Source organism: Mobula birostris, chromosome 13, assembly GCF_030028105.1.
Source record: "Mobula birostris isolate sMobBir1 chromosome 13, sMobBir1.hap1, whole genome shotgun sequence".
NCBI classification, from domain to species: domain Eukaryota; kingdom Metazoa; phylum Chordata; class Chondrichthyes; order Myliobatiformes; family Myliobatidae; genus Mobula; species Mobula birostris.
The window spans coordinates 1,269,020-1,291,500 of NC_092382.1; the positions used below are offsets into that span (position 1 = coordinate 1,269,020).

Genomic DNA, 22,481 nt, shown 5'->3' on the forward strand with positions numbered 1-22,481 from the left:
CAGCACTGCCCACGCCTGGTCAGAAGACACGCCCCCTGCCAATCAAGGATTGACCCCTCCTCGCCCATCACTGCACACCTAACCACCGGCCTTGTAATCAGCTTAACCCTGCCGGCACCGAGCCGTTAGCGTTCCTGTGAATTACCTGGGCCGGGCACTTCAGCCTTCCTGCATGAAAAGGGCTGGACGCTCTCTTTGCCATTTCCGAGGGACCACTCTGCTTCATTCCAGGCTGAGAACCGTGGAACAGCGCTGGAGGAAATTGTTGGTAAGCTGTGCATTGAATAGGGTTGGTGATTGCCCCTGATAGCATTGAGCCGTGCCTGTACAGTGAAGGGGCTCGGGCATCGTATTGACTTTTCCCTTGGATGTGTGTGTGTGTACTTTATTCCCACGTTCGTTATTAATCGTCTGCGTGTGTTTTACTGCCGACCTGACTTTATCCACGACTGCTGTAAATTGTGTGCGTGCTGTTTCTGTTGCCATTTTCCCATGGTTGCCTTTGAGCTGCTGTGTCCCCTCATTAAAAACAAATGTAGCCTGCGAAAAGTACGGGGCAGAAACAGGAAGCATAGAGACAACCGGATTCTATTTTTCATTTGTTGTTAGTTTCCCCGAGGGGAGGTGCACCGTTCCCGGAGGCACTGCAATACCGGGTCGATGCGCGGAGTGGACGGAGCAAGCCCCTATTCCATCTCCCTGTTCCAAAAATCAATTTAATATATGGTCCCCAGATAAGGGACGTATCAGATATTAAACTGATAAGAACAGATACTACACTTGATCTTAGCCAAAAGGCCGAGAAGCGATACCACAACTGTCCGGACCCTTTCGGATCTTGCTAGTCTTCCCTCTATTAAGTTGGACCGACTGTCTACAGGACACCGATTTATCCTACCTCTCTTCAACTTTTGAAGTAGGTTTGGTGTAATTTCGCTCAGTCTTTGACATAAGTTGCATTTTTCTCCCTTGTCGCGAAATCTCTTTCGGAATACAGCTGATCATGTAAAATAGCGGATATTCCGCCAACCAAATGAGAGAGGCCGCCCTGGTTTGTATGCAAACTCCTCCTCCTCAGCAGTTCTGCCCGCCCCCTAGCGTCTGATGTCAGTGCAAGCGTGATGACGTTTACGGAAGGCGTTGCAGCGAGAGAAGCGAAGTTGCGGCCGGGTCGTTTGGCGAGCCTGGCGGGGCAGGTGATTGGGGAGGGGTCCTCCGGAAACGGGAGGAGGGTGGCTAGGAACATCGGGTGGAAGCGATGGCTGGGGATTGCGAAGAAGGAGAGAGTTGTAAATGGGGTAAGTGAGGTCGTTTGATGGGGGACGATGGGTAGTTGAGTTGGTCGGGGAGAGGGACGGGATAGAGTCGGATGAAAGGGAGGGGGTAGGGTTGCAACTCGGACAATATTTAAGTGTGAGCTGGCATGTGGCAAATAACGGCATTGCAGTCAATGGATTATTTCCACAGAAAATAATCTAACCGTCCGGCTGGACTTCATTGGTAAAGAAAGCTTGTTGACCAGAACTGGTTCCATTAAGAAATCGGAGATAATCGGGAGAATGTGGGTATACTACTTTCCTGACATCCGAAGGCCTTTCTTCCGTATTTGCCTAAGTTTGTCCAGCTCCATCCAGCATTTAACAACATTCTCCAACCTATGGCTTGTATCACTTACTACGTCTCCAAGGAGGAAAAAAAAAGGTGGAAATCTGGGGAAAAGAGGCATAAAATGCCGAAAAGGATTTGGTGGTAATGCAGCATTCTGTAGAGAAAGAAGCAGTTAATGATTCAGATGTGATTCTTAATCATGGCAGTGATCTTTCATCAGTTCTAAGAGCCATTAACCTGACACATTTGCTCTATTTCTCTGCAAAATGCTGACTGAAGTGGCAAGTATTCCCAGCACTTATTTTATTTCAAAAGATTGCCATTCTGTCGTGAGATTATTATCCCAGTTCCTTTCGTCCATCCCTGGGGAGCAATTTTTTTTTTGCAGGACCAGCCACAGATTAGCGTTTCAATAACCCTATGCAGTGAACCCTATTCGTTCAACACTATTGTTGTGATAGAAGAATACTAAGTTGTAGATTACAGAATGTTAAATAACCAGCACTGTAACATTCTGACTTCTTTGCCTTTCTCCCGCTGTGGTTTGGGAACTTTAAAGCTTGGCTGTTTGCAAGGCTGAAGTTTCTCAAATTTATTTTAATCATTTTCTTTTAAATGGTAGTGTAGCTGTGATTGAACAGGGAGATTGCTCTTCAGTGCCAGGGCACATCTCCTGGGCAGAATGTACTAGCCACAGGTCTTTATGATGCATGTTCTACGGGTCTATGGTGGCCAGTGCTATCATGTTTGCTGTTGTGTTCTGAGGCAGCAGGCTGAGGGTAGCAGACACCGACAGAATCAACAACCCCAGCATCTGCAGATTATTTTGTGTGAACAGAATCAACAAACTCATTCGTAAGGCCAGTGATGTTGTGGGGATGGAACTGGACTCTCTGACGGTGGTGTCTGAAGAGAGGATGCTGTCCAAGTTGCATGCTATCTTGGACAATGTCTCCCATCCACTACATGATGTACTGGTTGGGCACAGGAGTACATTCAGCCAGAGACTCATTCCACCGAGATGCAGTACAGAGCGTCATTCCTGCCTGTGGCCATCAAACTTTACAACTCCTCCCCTGGAGGGTCAGACACCCTGAACCAATAGGCTGGTCCTGGACTTATTTCCTCGCATAATTTACATATTACTATTTAACTATTTATGGTTTTATTATTATTTATGGTGCAACTGTAATGAAAACCAATTTCCCCCAGGATCAATAAAGTATGACTATGATTTTGGGTTACAGAGTTACCCTGGGACCAGCCTGCTGTGAGTTGCCAAGAGTACTGCGATTGGGATGCAAAGAAACTACCTGACACCATGGAAGAAGATTGAACCTTTCTCATTGAGTAAGGAAATGATTTGTAATCTGCCCTTTGGCTAGTGCCGCATTGAGTATAGTGAAGTAATTTGGTGTTGTTTTAAAATTTTGGGCTGTTTTTGGAGCGTTCAAAGGTAGACAGGTAAAACTTTCTCCACCACATTGATGACGTCATTGATGCTGTTTCCAGCTCCCGTGTGGAGCTCGTCAGACTTAGTCTGGAGTGAGCACTGACGAAGGGTCTCGGTCTGAAACGTCGACTGTACCTCTTCCTAGAGATGCTGCCTGGCCTGCTGCGTTCACCAGCAACTTTTATGTGTGTTGCTTAAAATTCCAGCATCTGCAGATTTCCTCATGTTGTCGTCAGATTTGTCAACTTTCCCACCAACATACACCCCCTCTCTCAAATTTGCTTGGTCCATTTTCATGATCTCACTCCCCTTTCCTGATCTGTCTCTCTCTGTCTCCAGAAACGGATTACCTTCTGGCCTCTTTAACAAACCTACTGACTCCCACAGTTACCTTGTCCACAACAGTTACTTTCTGACATTAAATGGACCTATGGAAACTCTGCTCACACTCTCACTTTCAAGGATACTATTCCCTTCTCTCAGTTTCTTTGTCTCTGCTGCATCTGATTTTATGAGGAGGTTTTTCATGCTAGGACATCCAAGAAATCTTTTTTCAATCAATAAAGGGGTTTCCTGCCCACTGCAATCAATACAGAACTCACCCGTAACTCCTCCATTTCCTGCACGTCTGCCCTCTCCCCATGTCCCCTCCACGACATAATAACGATAGGATTACCTTTTCTGCATCTGCCATTCACTGAAGCTCTGCATTCAACATATTCTCTGCAATTTCCACTATCTCCACCAGGATCTCACCACCAGGCACATCTTCCTCTCCACGTCTGTCTCCATTTATCACAGGGATCACTCTCGCTGTGACTCTCGTCTGCCAAACACCCTGCAACCACAATAAGTGTTACATCTATCCCTACACCTCTTTCATAATCACTCTTCCTCCCAGTGTAGCCTCCTCTACATCAGTGAGACCCAACTCAGTTTGGAGATCACTAACTGATGCACAAACACGAGGAATTCTGCAGATGCTGGAAATTCAAGCAACACACATCAAAGTTGCTGGTGAACGCAGCAGGCCAGGCAGCATCTCCAGGAAGAGGTACAGTCGACGTTTCAGGCCGAGACCCCTCGTCAGGACTAACTGAAGGAAGGGTCTCGGCCTGAAACGTCGACTGTACCTCTCCCTAGAGATGCTGCCTGGCCGACTAATTGATACATCTTCACTCTTTCTGCTACAAGTAGGACTAGAGGAGGAGTACACAGGTTGGAAAACCTTGAAAACCTTTGATTCCCCAGTTCTCTGGTGGGAAGCCACCAAGGAGAACATCAAGAAGTTCTTCATACGCAAGGGAATCCAGAAAGCAAGCCAGGAGCAGAGGGAACTGGTCGAGGCAGGTTTGAGGTTGTCACTTAAAGTTAAATTGGACAGGAAAGGAATGGAAGGTTATGGGCTGAGTGCAGGTCGGTGGGACTAGGTGAGAGTAAGAGTTCAGCGTGGACTAGAAGGGCCAAGATGGCCTCTTTCCGTGCTGTAATTGTTATATGGTTATATGGAACTGCGTAAACTCCAGACAGAGTTGCAGTAACTCCTCCTTCTGCAGTCGAAGGGGGTGGATGTCGGGGAGGAACTGCGAGAGGTGAAGAGCCCGAAAGCCCAGCACCTTGCCGCTGAATCCTCCAAGATCATCTACTGATCAAGGGTCCAAACCGTGGAGCAGGACGAGACGTGCTCAGGCTTCTTCCAGAAGGTGCACAAGGGGAGCTCTGTGATCCTCAACCTTAAGGAAGAGGACGGCTCAGTCGTGTCCTCGTAGAATGACATACTGAGGATCTGCAGGTCCTTCTATGCCGGTCTGTACGATGAAAAGGCCACAGAATCCACAGCCTCCCGCAACTTCCTGTCATCTATCACGCAGGTCTTAGGCGACGGCAAGCGGGAGAGTCTGGATCAGCCACTGACTCTGGTCGAGTTGACAGGCTCCATCCATTCCTTTGGGTCGGGTAAGACTCCCGGAGGCGACGGCTTACCGGCTAAGTTGTACTCGGCTCTGTGGAACTGGATGGGCCCAGACCTGCTGGAAGTGTACAACGCTATGCTTCTGGCCGGCAGTATGTCAGAGTCCATGAGGAAGGGCACGATCACCCTCATCTACAAGCAGAAGGGGGAAAGGGAGGACATCAGGAATTGGAGACCCATCTCTCCTGAATGTGGACTACAAGATCCTGTTGAAGGCCATTGCCAACAGGGTCGAGTCTGCTCTGGGACAGGTGATCCACCCGGACCAAACCTGCGCTGTACCGGGCAGGAAGATCTCAGACAGCCTCACGCTGCTGAGGGACACCATCGCCGATGTGCAGGACGGGGGTGAACGCCTGCCTGGTCAGCTTGGACCAGGAGAAAGTCTTCGACAGGATATTGCACACGTACATGGCGGATGTGCTCTCCAAAATTGGTTTTGGGGAGGGAATCCGGAATCAGATCAGACTGCTCGACATAGACATCTGTAGTGCAGTCCAGGTCAATGGGTGGGAAACCTCTCTCCCCTGTCTTGTTTGTCTGCTGCATTGAACCCTTTGCCGAAGCCATTAGGAGGGATGAGGGCATAAGAGGGGTGATGCTGCCAGGCAGTGGAGGGACCCAAGTGAAAACCTCCCTGTACATGGACGACGTCACCCTCTTCTGCTCTGATCCGAGGTCAGTTTGCAGGTTGATTGGCATCTGCGAACAGTTTGAGCTAGTGTCGGAGGCCAGGGTCAACCGCACGAAGAGCGAAGCTATGCTATTCGGCAACTGGCCGGACCGATCCAATGTCCCCTTCGCCATCAGGTCTGACAACGTGAAGGTGTTGGGGATCTGGTTTGGAGGGGCTGAGGCGTGCAACAAGAACTGGCAGGAGCGGACTGCCAAGGTGAAACAGAGACTGGGACTGTGGGGAGGGCGCTCCCTGTCGATAACGGGCAAGAACCTGGTCATCAGGTGTGAGGTGCTCTCAGGGCTGCTGTACTTGGCGCAGGTGTGGCCCGTCCCCAGCTCCTGCAGCTCGGAAATCACCCGAGCTGTCTTCAGATTCGTCTGGGGATCCAAGGTGGAGCGGGTGAGACGGACCGTCATGCACAAGTCCCTGGACAACGGGGGCAAGAACGTCCCCAATGTCGCCCTCACCCTGATGGCCAGCTTTGTGTGTGGCTGCATCAGGTTGTGTGTAGAACCCAGGTATGTGGGCACCAAGTACCACTATGTGCCCAGGTTCTACCTGTCACCCGGGCTAGGAAGGATGGGTCTGGCCCCACTCCCGCGCAACGCCCCCGTCAGCTGGTCGTTGCTGCCATACCTGTCCTTCATAGAAAAGTTCTTCCAGGAGAACGCCTTTGACCACAGGGTCATCAGGCAGTGGTCGGCACGTAATGTCCTGCAGGCACTGCAAGAGAAGGACGAGATGGACACAGTGGGGTGGTTCCTTGAGCAGACCGTCCAGTTCATCTGGCAAAATGCCTCATCGCCAGACCTCACCAACAGTCACCAGGACCTTGCCTGGCTGGCGATGAGAGGGGCCCTCCCAGTCAGATCCCTCCTGTAGGCTTGGAACATCGTCTCCGCTCCCCACTGCTCACGGGAGGACTGCAGTGAGGAGGAGTCTGTGACCCACCTCTTCGCGCACTGTCAGTTCGCAGAGAGGGTGTGGAGGATGACGGAAGGGACGGTGTCATGTTTCAACCCCAGCAGCTGCGTAACCGAGGACTCTCTGATCTACGGGCTGTTCCCGGGGACGCACACGGAGACCAACATCCGGTGCTGCTGTCAGATCATCAACTCGGTGAAGGACGCTCTTCGGTCGGCCCGAAAATTGATGATTTACCAGCACATGGAGATGTCCGTGGGAGAATGTGCTGCCGACTGGCACATTCTCAGCTGCAGGAGTACTTTATTGTTGCCAAACAATTGATACTATAGCGTACAATCATCACAGCGATATTTGATTCTGCTCTTCGTGCTCCCTGGAGTACAAATCGATAGTAAATATTAAAAATTTAAATTATAAATCACGTGCTGGGGGATGCACTCAAACTTGGTGCAGCCACCGCAAAAGCCGGGTGGAGAAGGACCACAGTTTTCGGTTTGTCACCCGCGCGCGGGAGTGCGAGGAGTCGGGTGGCGAAGAGTATTCCTCTCCTCAGTGGTGTGGATAGATGAATCAACATCGTGCTACAGGAGTGGCTGGAAATGTGGAAAGGTATAGACTGTAATGGAACATCAGTAAAGGAATGAGAGTCAATGAATGATTTATTGTAAACATCTTTATTTTGAATAAGGACAGAGTAAACACATGATTTATTGTAAATAACTTTATTTATTGTATAAGGACTTAGGGTCAACAAATGTTTTTTTGCAAATAATTTTATTTTGTAATATTTCTGAATAAAGTATATTTTTCAAAAAAATCAGTTCTTATCAGTTTAAAATCTGATGCGTCCCTTATCTGGGACCATATATTACATTGATTTTTGGAACAGGAAGATGGAATAGGGGCTTCCTTCGTCCACTCCGTGCATCGACCCAGTATTGCAGTACCCCTCGGAATGCTGCACCTCCCCTCGGGGAGATTAAACAACAAATAAAGAGTAGAATGCAGTTATCCGTACGCATTAACCACCTTAGGCTTTTTCCCTATTCCTTCGTTGTACTTTTACAGGTAGTGTTAATGGTAAGACTCCTGGCAGTGTGGAGCATCAGAGGGTTCTTGAGGTCCGAGTCCATAGGATGCTCAAAGCAGCTGTGCAGGTTGACTCCGTGGTTAAGAAGGTGTACGGTATATTGGCCTTCATCAATCGTGGCATTGAATTTAGGAGCCGAGAGGTAATGTTGCAGCTATATAGACACTGGTCAGACCCCACTTGGAGTACTGGCTCAGATCTGGTCGCTTCACTACAGGAAGGATATGGAAACCATGGGGAGGGTGCAGAGGAGATTTACAAGGATATTGCCTGGATTGGGGAGCATGCCTTATGAGAATAGGTTGAGTGAACTTGGCCTTTTCTCCTTGGAGCAACAGAGGATGAGAGGTGGCCTGATAGAGGTGTATAAGATTATGAGATGCTTTGATTGTGGGGGTGTGAGCTGGGTCTGTGCGGAGGAAGCTTGACTCTGTCTGGCCCCGGGTTTGTGTGCCAGGTCTGTAAAGAGGGAGCTTCAGCCCGTGTTGATTGCTTCTGTTCCCTTCTGTTTGCGACCTTGGTGGACGTGGGTCCGATATTATACAGTATATGAGCTTCCAATCTCCTTTATTGTTTTTGACTGTGAGAGCAAGAAAGCACGCAGGAAGGTGGGGATCAGGATAGTGCGAGTATCTGGCGTGAGAGGATGCGGTGGTCAGCCGGGATGGGGAGTGAACAGATCCTGGGGACCAGACACTATCAGACTGACATCCCTCAGCCTGGAGCTGAGACGCTGCCGTACCAGTGTGAGGAGCTCACACCATTATTGCAGTTCACCGGGTGCGGTGGGCAGCAGTAACCCCAGGGTACTGTTTCTCCTCTAGTGAGACTCGAGTCCGACACCGAGACAGGAAATTACAGTGGTTTATTGATTTCATCATGACAAATGTAAATTAAACAATGTGTGAGCTGCTCGTGTGCAGGGATAAATAAGCTGCTCCCGACTCACTCAGAATCACACACAATTAACTGACCGGTGACAATGAGTGACAGATTGAATAATCAGTCCCGTTTCTCACCGTCACTCTGCATCGGGGAACCGATGATTATAAAATCACACTTCAGGGCCGTGTCCGAGATCGCTGCAGATCCAGGGTCACTGCCGAGGTATTTGTCAATTTAACATCATTATATCAGCCAGACTGCCGAATGCACCGTCCTCAGCAAAGGGAGCAAAAGGATTCTCTCCCGGGATAATCCCGCCCTGGGACACCAGTGTCCCAGACTGAGCCCCGGCCCCCGGGCTCTTCCTGTCTAATTCCCCGGGGTCTCGTGGGGGAATCTCAAACCCGCACATCCACTGGAAGCTGTGCCACTGGACAGGAGGCGGAAATACATCACTGTGGGAATGCTCCGAACGACAGACAGCTTCAGGCTGGAGCCAGTTCCGTCAGAACGGTTGGGAATTAAACCTGGCGTGCAGCCATTAAAGGGGAGGGCAGGGAATTGGCCAAAATGTCCCCCATCAAAAAAGGTAGTAGGGATAGTTTGGGTAATTATAGACCAGTGAGCCTTACGTCTGTGGTGGGAAAGCTGTTGGAAAAGATTCTTAGAGATAGGATCTATAGGCATTTAGAGAATCATGGTCTGATCAGGGACATTCAGCATGGCTTTGTGAAGGGCAGATCGTGTCCAACAAGCCTGATAGAGTTATTTGAGGAGGTGACCAGGCATATAGATGAGGGTAGTGCAGTGGATGTGATCTATATGGATTTTAGTAAGACATTTGACAAGGATCCACACGGTAGGCTTATTCAGAAAGTTAGAAGGCATGGGATCCAGGGAAGTTTGGCCAGGTGGATTCAGAATTGGCTTGCCTGCAGAAGGCAGAGGGTGGTGGTAGAGGGAGGACATTCAGATTGGAGGATTGTGACTAGTGGTGTCCCACAAGGATCTGTTCTGGGACCTCTACTTTTTGTGATTTTTATTAACGACCTGGATGTGGGGGTAGAAGGGTGGGTTGGCAAGTTTGCAGACGACACAAAGGTTGGTGGTGTTGTAGATAGTGTAGAGGATTGTCAAAGATTGCAGAGAGACATTGATAGGATGCAGAAGTGGGCTGAGAAGTGGCAGATGGAGTTCAACCCGGAGAAGTGTGAGATGGTACAGTTTGGAAGGACAAACTCCAAAGCAGAGTACAAAGTAAATGGCAGGATACTTGGTAGTGTGGAGGAGCAGAGGGATCTCGGGGTGCATGTCCACAGATCCCTGAAAGTTGCCTCACAGGTGGATAGGGTAGTTAAGAAAGCTTATGGGGTGTTAGCTTTCATAAGTCGAGGGATAGAGTTTAAGAATCGCTATGTAATGATGCAGCTCTATAAAACTCTGGTTAGGCCACACTTGGAGTACTGTGTCCAGTTCTGGTCACCTCACGAAAGGAAGGATGTGGAAGCATTGGAAAGGGTACAGAGGAGATTTACCAGGATGCTGCCTGGTTTAGAAAGTATGCATTATGATCAGAGATTAAGGGAGCTAGGGCTTTACTCTTTGGAGAGAAGGAGGATGAGAGGAGACATGATAGAGGTGTAGAGGATAATAGGAATAGATAGAGTGGATAGACAGCGCCTCTTCCCCAGGGCACCACTGCTCAATACAAGAGGACATGGCTTTAAAGTAAGGGGTGGGAAGTTCAAGGGGAATATTAGAGGAAGGTATTTTACTCAGAGAGTGGTTGGTACATGGAATGCACTGCCTGAGTCAGTGGTGGAGGCAGATACACTAGTGAAGTTTAAGAGACTACTAGACAGGTATATGGAGGAATCTAAGATGGGGGGCTTACATGGGAGGCAGGGTTTGAGGGTCGGCACAACATTGTGGGCCGAAGGGCCTGTACTGTGCTGTACTATTCTATGTTCTATGTCTATGTTCTACGTAAGTATTTTTTACTTAATCTGAGATTTTTATTCTGCCATATATAAGAGGAACTTTTGGAATCAACAGTATTAAAAAAGGATTTAGGAAAAAAAATTGAACTTCAATAAGTCCTTATGCTTCTTATTAATCAATTTGTAACCGGAAAAGTTACTCAACTGAGGAAGCAGAGCTAAAACTGCCGGAATGGATTTCTCAGGGTTAGAGATATATAATAATTAATCATCTGCATATAGTGATAGTTTGTGTATCTCATTCCTGCGGGTAATGCCAAATATATTAGAGTCACGAATAGCAATAGCTAAGGGTTCCAGGGCGATATCAAATAATAATGGACAAAGAGGGCAACCCTGCCGAGTACCAGGAAATAACTGAAAAAAGGGAGATCTTTGATTATTGGTAAATACCGAAGCCGAAGGGGGTAAGGTATATCAGTTTAATCCAAGATATAAATATCGGACTAAAATTGAATTTCTCAAGCGAATTAAACAAATATGTCCATTCGACTCTGTCAAAAGCTTTCTCAGTGTCCAGTGAAATGACACATTCTGGAGTTCTGGATGAAGAAGTATAAACAATATTCATTGATCTCCTAATATTAAAGAAGGAATAATGATTTTTAATAAATCCAGTCTGGTCAACAGAAATAATTGGAGGCAATACTTTCTCCAGTCTAGTTGCCAGTAATTTTGAAAATATCTTGGAATCCACATTTAGCAAGGATATCGGCCTATAAAGTTTCAAAGAAAGAAAAATAAAAAGTAAAAAAGAATAAATAAAATACAGAATCAGTAAAGAAAGAAAACTTATCCGAAAATACGAAAAATACCTACCCTACAAACCCAGGGCAAAAGCCCTCAGATTATAAAAATCCAAAGCTGTAAGCTTTTGGAGAGATGTTTTGAAAACCCTATCAAAAGTTTTGGATCTGGATCTACTGAAAAAACAAGCATGTAAGAACAAAGAGAATAAACAACAGTCCGTTAATTAGTCCGGAGCAGAGGAATGCTGATTGTCAAGAAAACTGAGCTTCATCCGGAGATTTAAACAGACGACGAGAGTTATCGGCAAGAACAATTTTCAAACGTGCTGGAAACAGCAACGCTGGTTAAGGCCTTTTTGATAAATTCTGACATCTGTGGTTTAAAAGCTATCCATTCCCTCAGAACTTCAGGACTGAAATCTTCAACGAGGCAAAATTTGAAACTTTGAAATTCGATCATATCTTTCCGCTGCGCAGCTCGTACCACACGATCCTTCATGTGAGCATAATGGAACAGAATAATAATGGGTCTCAGTTTAAATTCTCTGGAAGGTTTGGGGCGCAATGTATGGTGCACGCGATCGAGCAATGGAGGGGCCTCCAAAACCTCTGAACCAAACATATCCATTAAAAATTGAGAAAAGTATTTGGTAGGATCGGCCGTCTCGCTATCTTCGGGAAGCCCGATTATCCGCAAGTTCTGTCATCGGGATCGATCTTCGAGATCAATAATCTTGGATTTATAACGTTCCAACATGGGATGTTGAAGCCAGATTTTTTTCCAGGGCTTCAATCTTTTGTCCTCTGCCAACGGGCAGCATCCAGTTCTGAAATTCTAGTTTGCTGTTGATCAATTTCACATCTAAACAATCTAATGTCATCTTGAATCATCTTCAAAACTTCTTCAAACACAGCAAATCTTTGATTAAGTTTTTCCTCCAGAAGATTCGACATTATTTCAAAAGTTATTGGTATTTGCTTAGATGCTTTAGGATCGCCATCTTTTTTTTCCCGTTGCTGTTGGAGTCTTTCCCATTTTTAACTTCTCGTCCTCTGGTTCACATTTCCAGCGAGTTAAAATCAAAGTTCAAAGATATATTTGTGTTATAAACCTATTAGTGTAGGTATAAACAGATTAAATAAGGGTGGTTACGGGTAAAAGAAGTAAAGGGAATGGAGCGAAGCCAAAATGTACCTCACACCATGAGCGCCTCCTGGAGAGTCCATTTCAAAAAAGGTTGTTAGCTTAATCTATAAATGGTTATCGAGTTCACGAATGATATCTAATGATAAAGAGTCATTTTCAGATAATCAATGGAGTAAAACTTTTCATTTGGTTAACAACTCATCTATTTGTGCCTGTCGTTCCTTGATACGGTTCAAGGTAGCGCATCGGGCCCATGTGTCAAAGGATAAACCAGCGCATATTTTCTCCAGTATTAATCCTACTTGTGACAGATGTAATATTGAGCTGGACGCTTTAACTCATACGTATTGGTCTTGTATAAAGCCAGATAACTTTTGCAGAGATGTTTTTAAAACACTATCAAAAGTCTTGGATCTGGATCTACAACCTAATTTGCTTACGAAATATTCTTGTTTCCGCTCGATGTATGATAGCCGTTTCGACCTTACCGGCTGGGAGAGCCACTTTATTGGAGTGGAAGGATTCTAATCCACCTACAGTCATTTACTGACTCTCCTCCATTATGTCCTGTTTAAGTTTAGAGAAAATAAGAAGTCGGACATTTGATACATCCTTTAAATTTGAGCAAATATGGTGACCTTTTATCCAATATTTTCATTTAATTTGATTTATTACTCTTACGATCTTTTTTTAATCGAAGTTTTAGATTTGATCAGAAAGTCTTTCTCTCTCTCTCTTTTTGGGTCGCATCCTCAAAATGAGATGCCCAGTCCCCCTTTTTTTGTTTTGTTATAGTGTAGTGGTTTTTTTCCCTTTTCATTTAAAACCCAATGTTTTTTCCTTTCTCTTCATAAACTGGTTAAGAGGAGAATTGTTATTTTCATTTTCTTTTATTATATATTATACTAGTTTAATATCTATGACTTTGACAATGTCTATCTTAATCTTGGTTTATATTGTTACTGATATATATACTTGAACTAATTCTCCTCTTTACTGTATTTATACTTTTAAATCAATAAAAAGGTTAATAAAGAAATTACTGATCACATTATTGTTCAGTGTCACACACTCAGTGACTGTAAACACAATCTCCCACAGTCTTGTACTTACCAGAGTTTCTGTATTTTACACTCCGGGTTCCTCAGAGCCGCAGACACCAGTTTCACTCCTGAATCTCCCAGTTTATTACCACTCAGGTCTAGCTCCGTCAGTGATGGGTTTGTACTGAGAGTGGAGATGAGATCCTCGGCACCAGAATCTGTGAGACCGACACTGTCCAGCCTGGAGATGAGAGAGAGTGAGGGTGAAGGACACAGAGAGACAGGAGACGGTACAAATCCCCAGTGTTTATCAGCAACACAATTACTGATCACATTAATGTTCAGTGTCAGACACCCAGTGACTGTAAACACAATCTCCCACAGTCTTGTACTTACCACAGTTTCTGTATTTTACACTCCGGGTTCCTCAGAGCCGCAGACAACAGTTTCACTCCTGAATCTCCCAGTTTATTCCTCCCAAGTCTGAACACAAACAAACAAGTTGATCAACAAAGTGATTCAAACTGTGGGTCTGAGGGAATTTCTCTCACTCGAATATTTCAGTAAACATTAAACCCTTTGGTAAATCACTGATCGGAGTTCCCATCATTATCAATGTCCCTCACTGCCCAGCTCCAGGGTATTCACCGAATGTCGGTAATTTAGTCTGTCGATGTGACCCTGTGAACTCCACATATTCTGCCTCATTTCCCGATGAGAGAAATGTTTCTGATGTGAGAGACTCCAGAGGGGTAGGGTTAACCATATAACGATATATAACAATTACAGCACGGAAACAGGCCATCTCGGCCCTTCTAGTCCATGCCAAATGCTTACTCTCACCTAGTCCCACTGACCCCCACTCAGCCCGTAACGCTCCATTCCTTTCCTGTCCATATATCTATCCAATTTTACTTTAAATGACAACATCGAACCTGCCTCAACCACTTCTGCTGGAAGCTCGTTCCACACAGCTACCACTCTCTGAGTAAAGAAGTTCCCCCTCAAGTTACCCCTAAACTTTTGCCCTTTAACTCTCAACTCATGTCCTCTAGTTTGAATCTCCCCCAATTTCAATGGAAAAAGCCTATCCACGTCAACTCTATCTATCCCCCTCATAATTTTAAATACCTCTATCAAGTCTCTCCTCAACCTTCTACGCTTCAAAGAATAAAGACCCAACTTGTTCAACCTTTCTCTGTAACTTAGGTGATGAAACCCCGGTAACATTCTAGTAAATCTTCTCTGTACTCTCTCAATTTTATTGACATCTTTCCTATAATTCAGTGACCAGAACTGTACACAATACTCCAAATCTGGCCTTACCAATGCCTTGTACAATTTCAACATTACATCCCAACTCCTATACTCAATGCTCTGATTAATAAAGGCCAGCAAACCAAAAGCTTTCTTCACCACCCTATCCACATGAGATTCCACCTTCAGGGAACTATGCACCATTATTCCCAGATCCCTCTGTTCTACAGCATTCTTCAATGCCCAACCATTTACCATGTATGTCCTATTTTGATTAGTCCTACCAAAATGTTGTACCTCACATCTATCAGCATTAAACTCCATCTGCCATCTTTCAGCCCACTCTTCTAACTGGCCTAAATCTCTCTGCAAGCTTTGAAAACCTACTTCATTATCCACAACTCCACCTACCTTCGTATCATCTGCATATTTACTCATCCAATTTACCACCCCATCATCCAGATCATTAATGTATATGCCAAACAACACTGGACCCAGTACAGATCCCTGAGACACACCGCTAGTCACCGGCCTCCAATCTGACAAACATTTATCCACCACTACTCTCTGGCGTCTCCCATCCAGCCACTGCTGAATCCATTTTACTACTTCAATACTAATACCTAACGATTGAACCTTCCGTGTGGAACCTTGTCAAAGGCCTTACTGAAGCCCATATAGACAACATCCACCGCTTTACCTTTGTCAACTTTCCTAGCAACCTCTTCAAAAAATTCAATAAGATTTGTCAAACATTACTTTCCATGCACAAATCCATGTTGACTGTTCCTAATCAGACCCTGTCTATCCAGATAATTATATATACCATATATAGCAATACTCCAATCCTCCGGCACCATCCCCGTTTCTAATGACATTTGAAATATTTCTGTCAGAGCCCCTGCTATTTCCACACTAACTTCCCTTAAGGTCCTAGGGAATATCCTGTCAGGACCTGGAGACTTATCCACTTTTATATTCCTTAAAAGCTCCAGTACTTGCTCTTCTTTAATTATCATAGTTTCCATAACTACCCTCTTTGTTTCCCTTACCATACACAATTCAATATCCTCTCCTTAGTGAATACTGAAGAAAAGAAATTGGTCAAAATCTCCCCCATCTCTTTTGGCTCCATACATAGCTGCCCACTCTGATTCTCTAAGGGACCAATTTTATCCCTTACTGTCCTTTTGCTATTAATATAACGGTAGAAACCCTTTGCATTTACTTTGGATTTATTTTCACCTTACTTGCCAAAACAACTTCGTATCTTCTTCTAGCTTTTCTAATTTCTTTCTCAAGATTCTTTTTACCTTCTTTATATTCCTTGAGCACCTCATTTACTCCATGCTGCCTATATTTATTGTAGATATCTTTCTTTTTCCAAACCAAGTTTCCAATATCCCTTGAAAACCATGGTTCTCTCAAACTTTTAACCTTTCCTTTCAACCTGACAGGAACATAAAGATTCTGTACCCTCAAAATTTCACCTTAAAATGACCTCCATTTCTCTATTACATCCTTCCCATAAAACAAATTGTCCCAATCCACTCCTTCTAAATCCTTTCGCATCTCCTTAAAGTTAGCCTTTCTCCTATCAAAAATCTCAACCCTCGGTCCAGACCTATCCTCCATAATTATATTGAAACTAATGGCATTGTGATCACTGGACCCGAATTGCTCCCAAACACATACCTTCGTCACCTGCCCTATCTCATTCCCTAACAGGAAATCCAGCACTGCTCCTTCTCTAGCTGGTACCTCTATGTGTTGCTGCAAAAAACTATCCTGCACACATTTTACTAACTCCAAACCATCTAGCCCTTTTACAGTCTGGGCTTCCCCGTCTACATGTGGAAAATTAAAATCTCCCACACTCTCAACCGTGTGCTTACTACAAATATCTGCTATCTCCTTACAAATTAGCTCCTTCAATTCTTGCTCCCCATTTGGTGGTCTAGAATACACCCCTATAAGTGTTACTACACCGTTCCGATTCGTCAGTTCCACCCAAATAGCCTCCCTAGACGAGCCCTCTAATCTATCCTGCCAGAGCACTGCTGTAATATTTTCTCTGACAAGCAAAGCAACACCTCCCCCTCTTGTCCCTCTGATTCTAGCACACCTGAAGCAATGAAATCCAGAAATATTTAGTTGCCAAACAAACCCCTCCTGCAACCATGTTTCACTAATAGCTACAACATCATACTTCCAGGTATCAATCCATGCTCAAGGCTCATCCACCTTTCTTACAATGCTCCTAGCATTAAAATAAATGCATTTAAGTAATTTTCCACCTCTATCTCTCTGTTTATCACTAATGGTGCAAACAACTTTACTATCTCCTTTTTCTTCCTTCTCCCCTACATCTGTTCCTACACTTTGGTTCCCCTCGCCACTTGTATCTCGTTTAAATCCACTAGAGCCTCTCTAGCAAACCTACCTGCAAGAATTGAAGGATGGAAGTAAGTCCCCCAGTGAGGAAGATTTGTGAATGGGAAAGTGTCGATGGGAGATAGTGGTGGGACTCCAGCCAAGCAAAAGGATAGGAAGATAGAACCTGCAGGAGGTAGGCGGATGAGGAAGCGAGATCCTGTGGGAGGAAGGCAGATGGGGAAGAGAGATCCAGCAGGAGGAAGGCGGATGGGGAAGAGAGATCCCGCGGGAGGAAGGTAGATGGGGAAGAGAGATCCAGCAGGAGGAAGGCGGATGGGGAAGAGAGATCCCAGAGGATGAAGGGGGATGGGGAAGAGAGATCCCACAGGATGAAGGGGGATGGGGAAGAGAGATCCCACATGAGGAAGGGGGAGGAGAAGAGAGATCCCACAGGATGAAGGGGGATGGGGAAGCGAGATCCCACAGGAGGAAGGGGGATGGGGAAGACATCCAACAGGAGGAAGGGATTGGGGAAAAGATCCCACAGGAGGAAGGGGGATAGGGATGAGTTGTCTCACAGGAGGACTCGGGGGGAAACGATAATCATACAAGATGAGGGGTTACAGAAAAAGATTGTACGGGAGGGGTGAGACTGAAAAGAGGCCCAGAAGAGATGCGCTCACGGTATCTGGTAGTGAGAAAAGTCACACACGGGGAAGGGCAGGGAGGACAATCTCACAATGGTATTTATCTCCTTCTCACTGGGAAGCGGGTGTGAATCTCTGACCCACCTGCTGCAGTCAGTGTCGGTAACAGTGAACCATAGAAACATAGAAAATAGGTGCAGGAGTAGGCCATTCGGCCCTTCGAGCCTGCACCACCATTTATTATGATCATGGCTGATCATCCAACTCAGAACACCGCCCCAGCCTTCCCTCCATACCCCCTGACCCCCGTAGCCACAAGGGCCATATCTAACTCCCTCTTAAATATAGCCAATGAACTGGCCTCAACTGTTTCCTGTGGCAGAGAATTCCACAGATTCACCACTCTCTGTGTGAAGAAGTTTTTCCTAATCTCGGTCCTAAAAGCCTTCCCCTCTATCCTCAAACTGTGACCCCTCGTTCTGGACTTCCCCAACATCGGGAACAATCTTCCTGCATCTAGCCTGTCCAATCCCTTTAGGATCTTATACGTTTCAATCAGATCCCCCCTCAATCTTCTAAATTCCAACGAGTACAAGCCCAGTTCATCCATTCTTTCTTCATATGAAAGTCCTGCCATCCCAGGAATCAATCTGGTGAACCTTCTTTGTACTCCCTCTATGGCAAGGATGTCTTTCCTCAGATTAGGGGACCAAAACTGCACACAATACTCCAGGTGCGGTCTCACCAAGGCCTTGTACAACTGAGAAGGAACATTGTCAATGGACGTGTCACAGTCAGTGAGAAACACGGCCATTCCTGTGATTTACTACCATTAAACCAATGGCCGTTGTTCACTGATCTGATGAAGTCTCCAACATCCCTTCACAAGGAACCACAGAACCCTCCTGTCCTTGGGGAATTACTGACCGATCCCCTGGTCACTTGTCACAATTCTTCACAATCTGATTCACTACAGTTTTATCCAAATCCCTTTACAGGATATCCCCGGGATGTGGATTCAGGAACTGTGCTACTGCAGCTACAAACTCTTGGATGGTGAGGTGTGGGAAATGTGTACACCACGCTCCGGGCAGAATCCTCTCTCTCCAAAAGCTCCATCAGGAACTGGGAAGGCTGCAGATTGTAGTTGATCAAATCTCCACCTGTAAACACAATCTTCTTCTCGAGCACTCCTCTGAAGGCCATCTGACCAACCCTGAGTAACACATCAGGGGACTGTCAATCTCACGACCATGGTTTTTCAGGATGTTGTAAATATAGTAGGAATATAGTTGGGTGATGGTCTTGGGAATTCGCTCTGGGTCCCTGACTCTTTGTGTGAAGAAGGGACCCAATGCCAGAGCGAGGATCCAGCAGTAGGAGGGGTTGCTGCCGCTACCGTCTGATCTTCAAAATACCTGATGAAATATTCCTTCCGTTCCTCACCTACAAATCCCAGGATTTCAGCCCAGACACTGATCTTCGCCTTTTCCAATAGATGTAACGCAGTGGGACGTGTGGTCACCAGCACTGAACACCCTGGGAGCAGCTTGCCCTGGATTAAACTGTACACAATGTCAGACACCTTGCACTTGAATTCAGGATCTGGGCACTGGTGCTTGGGTTCTGTATCTCTCTGACTGTCAGCAAAATCGATTCTGTGCTTGAATTCATCCAATCCATCGAATATAAACAGCAATCCCTCTGGGTTCTTCCAGACCTCTCTCAGGGCATTCCCAAAATGTGGATATTGATGCAGAATCAGTTCTTTCAAGTTTATTCTGCAATTAATGGAGTTTAAATCCCAGAATTTGAAACTGAAGGCAAACTGGAATTGTTGGTATATTTTCCCCGTGACCCAGTCATAAACAATCTTTTGAACCAATGTTTTCCCGATCCCCGGGACTCCGGCCACTGCTGCTGAACATCCCGAAGTTGATTGTGTGAAGAATCTTTTCATTTTGTCCCAAAAACTATGTGAGTAACTATTCTCAAACAGATGAGCAATCCCGATTTTCTCCAGCTGTCCGCGGAGATGTTCCTCTCTCCACTCCTCGTGGTCTCTGCCTCTTGCCAGCAGCTCATGTTCCACCAGTCTCCGATCTCGAAGAGTAGAAATGACCGTGAGCTCAGCGTATCGATCAACCAGCTGGAAAACCTTCACCTTCTCCCTCATCAGGATCGTGTTCACTCTCAGTGTTTCAGTTTGTGCCCGCAGAGTCTCCTTGTGTTTCTGCTGAACATCTTAGGATGGACAGAAATAGGTGGTCAATGCCTGATCTGATGAACACTGAACACTCACGTATTTACCCCAATAATAAGAAATTGTTAATGACACTGTTTGGGTGAAATTGGGAGATCAGAGATAAGAGCGTCTGAAGATGAACGATGGCCCCGAAACATTTCTGATCTGATTCAGGTTCGCTGTTAAAGCCTCCCCTCTCCCCTCTGTTCGTAGTTTGCAGATTCCCCGGTGTTCCAGCGAGCACCAAGTGCACACGTGATTCTGGAGAGGAGAGTGTTGTGTGGAGCGGCTGGTTTCACCGCTTTCACTGCTCAGCTTCTGCTGAACTGGGCAACACCGCAGAGGGTAACAGTGGGGGTCGGGGGGCAATTTACTTGCTCTACTGACTTTTACTTTCTCATAATGGAGCGGATACTCTCGACACTTCTTTAGGTTGAAACTGTCAGTACTGAGCCACAGAAAAGGAACATTATTTCCATTTCCTTTTCCAAGCTCAGCCAGTCACGATGTAACACACCCCGCAGTAGTCTACAGTCTCTTCTTCTCCGAGGAACTGTTACATTAACTCAGGCAATACACCCTCACCACACCTCTACAGTCTCCTCTGCTCTGAGGAGCTAGTACGTGAACTCAGGCAATAAGCCCCACCACACCTCTACGGTATCCTATGCTCCGAGGAGCTGGGACATGAACTCAGGCAACTCCCAGATGTTGTGCAGAACAGCAGAAATCTGAAGAAGATGTCAGCAGTAATACGGGACTCTATAGTCAGCAGGAGAGGTAAGCGATTCTGTGGACTCAAAAAGGAGACACCGATGCTACTTTGCCTCTCAGGAGCCAGGGTCCGAAACGTTACTGGACACGTCCATAATATCCTGAAAAGGAAAGGTCACGAGTCGTGATAAATATTGGTACCAATGATATAGGAAGAGAACAGGGAAGAGGTCTGGAAAACAAAACACAGGGAGTTAGGAAGGAAGCTGAGAAGCAGGAACTCAAAGGTAGTAATGTCGGGATCACTGCCTGTGCCACCCGACAGTGGGGATAGGAATAGAATGAGGTGGCAGATAAGTGTGTGGCCGAAGAGTACAGCAAGGGGCAGGGATTCCAGCAGGGTCCGATATTCTTGCAGGCGAATTTACTGGAGCTGTTGGGAGTGTTTTAAACTAATATGACAGGGCGATGGAAACCAGTATGATAGAGCTGAAGATGAGCCAGCAGGTTTAAATGTGGACACAGCCAAGTGTTAAATTGTACCACAGAGGCAAAATTCGATTTTGGTTGGTACGACGTTGTTGCCATTACTGAGTTGTGGCTGAAAGAAGATCTTGTTTGGGAGTTTAACATCAAAAGATATACTTTGTTTCGAAAGGACAGGCAGGAAGACATTGGCTATGTTTTCGAGATGGAATTACACCTTCAGAAAAAGGGGACATAAAGTCAGAGGACGTTGACTCTTTGTGGGTGGAGATAAGAAATTACAGGGGGTAACAAAGCACATTATGGGAATCATATACAGGCCTCCAAATAGTCGCCAAGATGTGGGTTTGAGTTGCAAAGGGAAAAGGCATGTAATAAGGGTAATGACACATCTGTCCTGGCGAACTTCAATATGCAAGGGGAATGGGAAAATCAAGCATACTTAAGGTGTCGGGTCGCAGGAGAGGGGATTTATTGCGATTGTGCTTGAGCCTACTTGGGGAAAGGCTCGCTTAGATTGGGTGCTGTGTAATAACCCAGATCTTGTTTAGTGGCTCGCCGAGCTGGCTTGTTCGCTTGCAGATGTTTCATTACCCAGCTAGGCAACATCACCAGTGCAACTTCGGATGAAATGCTGGTGATCTATACTGTTCGCCTTTTGTGTGTCCTGTGATTAGTCCATGAGTGAGTGAGTGTCAATATGGAAGCAAAAGTGAGTGGGAAGTTGGATGATTGGAAACCTTTTAAAATCTAACAAAAGGCAACTAAAAAAGCTATAAGAAGGGAAAAGATGAAATATGAGGTGAGACTAGACAATAATATCAAGCAGGATAACAAATGTTTTTGTTCAGTTACATAAAAAGAAAAAATGGAGTTGAGAGTTGATATTGGTCCACTGGAAAATGATATTGGTGAGCTAGTAATGGAAGACAAAGAAATAGCAGGTGAACTTTAGAAACATAGAAACATTGAAAACCTATAGCACAACACAGGCCCTTCAGCCCATAATGCTGTGCTGAACATGTACTTACATTAGAAATTACCTAAGGTTACCCATAGCCCTCTAGTTTTCTAAGCTCCATGTATCCAGAAGTCTCTTAAAACACCCCTTCATATCCGTCTCCACCACAGTTCCATGCACTCACCACTCTGCGTAAAACATCTCCTCTGTACTTACAAGCACCTTAAATCTGTGTGCCCTCT

At 45.7% G+C, this 22,481-nt stretch overlaps 1 protein-coding gene, 1 long non-coding RNA gene and 2 other non-coding genes across 5 annotated transcripts in view; 2 read left to right on the forward strand and 2 right to left on the reverse strand.

Moving 5' to 3' along the window:
* Positions 1-619: 619 nt before the first annotated feature.
* Positions 620-810, reverse strand: LOC140208837 (U2 spliceosomal RNA). The gene has a single exon (XR_011888947.1). It is a non-coding gene; the product is annotated as a U2 spliceosomal RNA (small nuclear RNA).
* A 315-nt stretch (positions 811-1,125) lies between these two features.
* LOC140208215 (uncharacterized) overlaps positions 1,126-22,481 on the forward strand; it is a 29,697-nt gene continuing 8,341 nt past the window's right edge. The window contains exons 1-2 of one of the 2 annotated variants that reach the window (XR_011888693.1): positions 1,126-1,196; positions 2,856-2,958. This is a non-coding gene — a long non-coding RNA (uncharacterized lncRNA). The other variant, XR_011888692.1, reaches the window with a different exon arrangement.
* On the forward strand, positions 7,426-7,608 carry LOC140208746 (U2 spliceosomal RNA). The gene has a single exon (XR_011888902.1). It is a non-coding gene; the product is annotated as a U2 spliceosomal RNA (small nuclear RNA).
* LOC140208202 (NACHT, LRR and PYD domains-containing protein 3-like) lies at positions 8,934-20,720 on the reverse strand. Its single transcript, XM_072276712.1, has 2 exons — positions 13,950-20,720; positions 8,934-13,794 (listed from the first exon to the last, which is right to left on the reverse strand). Exon 1 carries the CDS (start codon positions 20,007-20,009, stop codon positions 19,095-19,097), a length of 915 nt encoding a protein of 304 aa, XP_072132813.1. The 5' UTR covers positions 20,010-20,720; the 3' UTR covers positions 8,934-13,794; positions 13,950-19,094.